Source organism: Zea mays, chromosome 2, assembly GCF_902167145.1.
Source record: "Zea mays cultivar B73 chromosome 2, Zm-B73-REFERENCE-NAM-5.0, whole genome shotgun sequence".
NCBI lineage: Eukaryota > Viridiplantae > Streptophyta > Magnoliopsida > Poales > Poaceae > Zea > Zea mays.
The window spans coordinates 223,508,514-223,513,422 of NC_050097.1; the positions used below are offsets into that span (position 1 = coordinate 223,508,514).

A 4,909-nucleotide genomic window follows, 5' to 3' on the forward strand; every position below is an offset into this window, starting at 1 on the left:
CGAATCTGCTTCGAGAGCGCGCGAGATTTCGCCCCAATAATAGAGGTGAATTAACAAGGCGAAAATATACATACATACATACATATATATATATATATATATATATATATATATATATATATATATATATATATATATATATATATATATATATATATATATATATATATATATATATACGACAGCACTAAAATGCACCTGGGTGCATTCTCTATATTGAATGCACCCAGGCGTAATATATAAATACGACCCCATCAAGCATCATCGCGCCCTCGGCCTTCCCGCGCCTCCCTGCCCCCCGCCGCCACCGCGCGCCTCCCTGACCACGCGCCACCCTATACCCCACAGCCACCGATCGCATCCCTGTCACCGCGCCGCCGCCGTCTCCTCCTTCCTCCGATCCTCTAACCCTAGATCCATGGCCCCACCGTCGCTGCCGCACCTTGAATCGCCTCGATGCTCCTCCCCTAATTCCTTGGCGATTGTTGTGGCTGGAGGTGCTGATCCAATATTGCCGTCTCCGATTGCGACAACGGGAGCGGGTGTACACGGCGGATCAGGTGATCCCTTGCATCACAAAACGTTGCTGACGCCACCGCCTTCAATTCCACCTGGATCGCTGATCACTCCGGATGCAGCCCAGCTGTTCCATCCGGTAAGAAAAAAAACAATCAAAAATTGTTGCTCCACCGTGCGTGGTTTGTTGATTTTCTGTTGCATCGTTTGTTGCAAACTTGAGTCTCTGTTTTTACTCATTGATTACAGTTGCATGGGGTGTTTGTATTCCAGTTGCAACGTTTGTTGCTTGTTGATTGCAACTAGGTGTATACTCTAATTGCAAACTTGAGTCTCTGTTTTTACTCATTGATTACAGTTGCATGGTGTATTTGTGTTCCAGTTGCAACGTTGTTTGCTTGTTGATTGCAACTAGGTGTATACTCTAATTGCAAACTTGAGTCTCTGTTTTTACTCATTGATTACAGTTGTAATCATTGTTTGTGCTCCAGTTGCAACATTTGTTGCTTGTTGATTGCAACTAGGTGTATCCTCTAATTGCAAACTTGAGTCTCTGTTTTTACTCACTGATTACATTTGCATGGTGTGTTTGTGTTCCAGTTGCAACGTTGTTTGCTTGTTGATTGCAACTAGGTGTATCCTCTAATTGCAAAACTCATGATTGCGTGTTGTCCTGCAGGATGCAAACATACTTGATGTGTTTGTCCCCAGGGTGCAGCAAACATTTGATACAAAAGAAGAAGCCTACCTCTTTTACCTTGACTATGCAAAGTTGGCTGGTTTTAGTGTCAGGACAAAAAGGACTAGTAAAGAAACCACACACTGGGTTTGCAACCGTGAGGGGTTTCTGAAGCCAGCTCAAGAGAATGAGGAGCCTATGACAAATAAGACATCGATGAGAATTGGTTGCCCTGCTTATGTGAAGGTGAAGGAGGACAAGAAGCGCAATATTTGGTATTTTCATCATGTTCAGGAAGCACACAATCACAAACTTGAACCCTCACCAAGGATGGTGAGATATATGCATTCTCATAAGCAGAGGGAGGCAGCGTTGGATGACCTGTTTGCAATCATGTCAAAGAGTGGTGTGCCAACACAGGCAGCAATGAATGTAATGTCAGAATTATTTGGAGGCCGTCAAAACTGGCCGTTCACAGAGAAAGATGTCCATAACAAGTAGGTCATAAAAAAACTGACATCATATCTTTGTGCGATATATTGACAACAGCATCTTCATTTGTTTTTTCTTTTATGGTACAGGAAAGCTGAGCAAGCAAGGGAGGAGAGGGATGGTGACATGGATAAACTGTTCCAATTTTTCAGGGAGTGCAAAGAACACAATGAATACTTTTACTGGGATGTGGATTTTGAACCAAAAACAAATATGCTTCGGAGCATTTTTTGGTGTCATGCAAGTCAGCGTGCAGAATACAAGGATTTTGGGGATGTAGTCACATTTGACACAACACACAAGACTAACAACAAGCATATGCCGTTGGCCATGTTTGTGGGTTGCAGCAATAATTTGAAAAATGTGTCCTTTGGCCAAGCACTTCTTCGGGATGAAACAATAGACACATTCAGATGGCTTTTTGAGACCTTTAAAAGTTGCATGGGTGGTCAGCAACCTTTTGTGATTCTTACAGGTATGCTTTGGCTACAAAAAAATGCTTGTCACATAATTACTGCTGTGTTGTTGCAACTGTATCTTTGAAGATGATTGCAATATTTTAAACTGCTTGATTGCAAACCTATTGGGGTTTTTTTGCTGTTTTTTATTTTTGACAAACAGATGAAGATGCAGCGATGAAGGAAGCAATAAGGATTGTGTTTAACAAGACACAACACCGAAATTGCCGATGGCACATAACCAGAACATGGGATTACGAACTCGAGGAGCTGTACAAATTGCACAATGATAATAATCTAAAGGAGAAACTCCAGTCCCTGATAAACTATCCTCTGGGGCCCACACAATTTGAGGTGGAGTGGAATAAACTGGTGGATGAATGTGGCATAAGAGAACACCCTGCAATTGTTGCATTGTGGCAAGAAAGGAAGAGATGGATAGCAACATATTTCAAAGGCATGTACTGTGGGCGAATGACTTCCACCCAAAGATCTGAGAGCCAAAACAGGGTTTTGAAAGATGGTTATGTTAACAATGTGACAAGCCTGCATATATTTGCAAAGAGGGTGCTTGACTCGATTCAGCACATAGACCACATGGATGCTGGGGAATCACACTACTCACAGGTATTTGCCCACACCCCTGAATTTTTTGGTCTGATTGTAAAAAAACTGTTAAACATAAATGATTCCAACTGCTGGTGTGGTGTGATTGCAACTACTGTATAATTCTACCCAAATATCTGTTAAAAAATGTAAACAAAATGATTGCAACTACTGTTGTGTTATAATTGCAACTGCTGGTGTGGTGTGGATGCAAGAACTGAATAACTCTGGGGAATTTTGTTAAACAAACAATGATTACAACTGTTGTCTGGTGTAATTGCAACTGATGGTCTGGTGTGATTGCAACTTCTATATAACTATGCCCAAAAATTGGTTAAACAAACAATGATTACAACTGCTGTCTCGTGTAATTGCAACTGCTGTCTGATGTGATTGCAACTGCTGGTATTGATGCAGACTGAAGTTGTCAGAGCCTGCAAATCAAGATTTGATGAGCAACTCAGCAGGGTGTACACCAGGGCTGTGTACAATGAATACAAGAGGGAATATATTAACAGCACAGCTTTTGTGATAGAGCCTGATCCGGGAGTGGAATGCGGTTACTTGGTGAAACATGAGAAAGGCGATGGGACATTTTGCTGGGCACAACACGCATTCAAAGTGGTGGCTGACAAAGCAGCAGGCGTGTATAAATGCGAATGCATGCAGTGGGAGCATACAGGTGAGATGAATTGCAACCTCGTTACATTAACAAAATTAAACATTGATGTTCCTGCATATTTACATCCAAATTGCAACAAAATAATGCAGGTCTGTTCTGCATGCACATAATAAAGGCATTCACCCACCTCCAAGTCCAAAACATACCTGAAAAGTACATTCTGAAGCGATATACACGTAATGCAAGATCTGTGGTTCCGTGGGACCGGCACGATGTGAGTGTTGGTGGTCAAAATGAGACAGAGCAGTCAAGGTTGTCGAAGCTGCTACCAAAGTTAATGCGACTGGGAAGAGCGGGAAGCAAATCTGATAGAGCATACACTGAAACTATCAGGCACATCGACATGATAACTCCTGGGATTGAGCTTCTACGAACAGCGGAGATTGGTCCGATTGGTCCGGACGAAGCAACAAATACTGAGTTGCAGCAAGATGCAGAAGGACGGCGGAATATTGGTCCCATTGCACCAACACAACAAAGTTCTGACAACAATATAGTACCTGTTGTGATGCCAACTGGACCTACACCACCACCGGAATCGGGCCTGAATCCAGATTCTGCAAACTGCCTCACTAATCTAAGATTGACTGAACCGCCAGTGTCGCGCACGAAGGGTAGGAAGTCTGCCAGTGGGGCTAAATGTGCTAAAAATAGTGTGGAACCTGCTAATCCATACAACACATATAGTGGTGGTCAGGGCATAAGAGAGTGCCAAACCTGCCATGTTAGGGGGCACTATAGCACAACATGCCCTCAGAACCCAAACAGAAGCAGAGCGGCCGAGAACAAGGACAAAAAGAGAAGTGCGAAAACTGTAGGTTGGACTCCAAGAAAAAGAGGTCGCCCAACAATAAAAAAAGGACTAGATGGGAATCAAGATGAGGCACAGAGTGAGGGGGATGATACACAGCAATCTGGGTGCACTATGGCGGTGCAGGAGTCAGCAGCACACGCGGTGATTGCAAGAATTAGGAGGGCGACAACTTGCCATGTTAATTACCAGGACGAAAGTGATTAAGGATGACTATGAATCTGACTGAATCTCCAATGTAATATTTCAATTTTATCTTATTTTATAACTCTGTGTAAGTTAAACTCAATAATGACTGTGTGACTGTTCGGAAAACAGTGGACACACATGACCAACCAATTGCAACATCGTACTTGCGCTGATTGCAACTGTATGTATACACTGAATAATACATGAATCTGTGTTATCTGTTTACGTCTCGACATATAATTAAAATATATCTTGTTTTATTATAATATAACAGTTGCTACTACTCATAAAACAGGTTTGCAAAGTTTGCCATCATGCTGGTTACCAAAACATAGAAATAAAAATGAGTGGTCATGGCCAATTGCAACTACGATTACAATTTCAGTTGCAACTGTAACATATACACTGGTTGCAACTGCCTCATATGGAAGGACTCCACCTCGCCGGTGGGTACAGAACACAAACATATACATTGG

General features: G+C 42.4%; 1 protein-coding gene across 1 annotated transcript; it reads left to right on the forward strand.

Annotated features, from left to right (window-relative positions):
* The first annotated feature begins 418 nt into the window (after positions 1-418).
* LOC109944415 (protein FAR1-RELATED SEQUENCE 4-like) lies at positions 419-4,612 on the forward strand. Its single transcript, XM_020549175.2, has 6 exons — positions 419-655; positions 1,196-1,692; positions 1,777-2,162; positions 2,309-2,772; positions 3,169-3,433; positions 3,523-4,612. The coding sequence occupies exons 1-6, from the start codon at positions 419-421 to the stop codon at positions 4,449-4,451; spliced, it is 2,778 nt and encodes a 925-aa protein (XP_020404764.2). The 3' UTR covers positions 4,452-4,612.
* Positions 4,613-4,909: the final 297 nt, after the last annotated feature.

Coding starts and splice junctions, on each gene's coding strand:
- LOC109944415 (XM_020549175.2), top strand. CDS start 419: ATGGCCCCACCGTCGCTGCCGCACCTTGAATCGCCTCGATGCTCCTCC. Junction 656..1,195: donor CAGCCCAGCTGTTCCATCCG/GTAAGAAAAAAA, acceptor GTTGTCCTGCAG/GATGCAAACATACTTGATGT. Junction 1,693..1,776: donor GAGAAAGATGTCCATAACAA/GTAGGTCATAAA, acceptor TTTATGGTACAG/GAAAGCTGAGCAAGCAAGGG.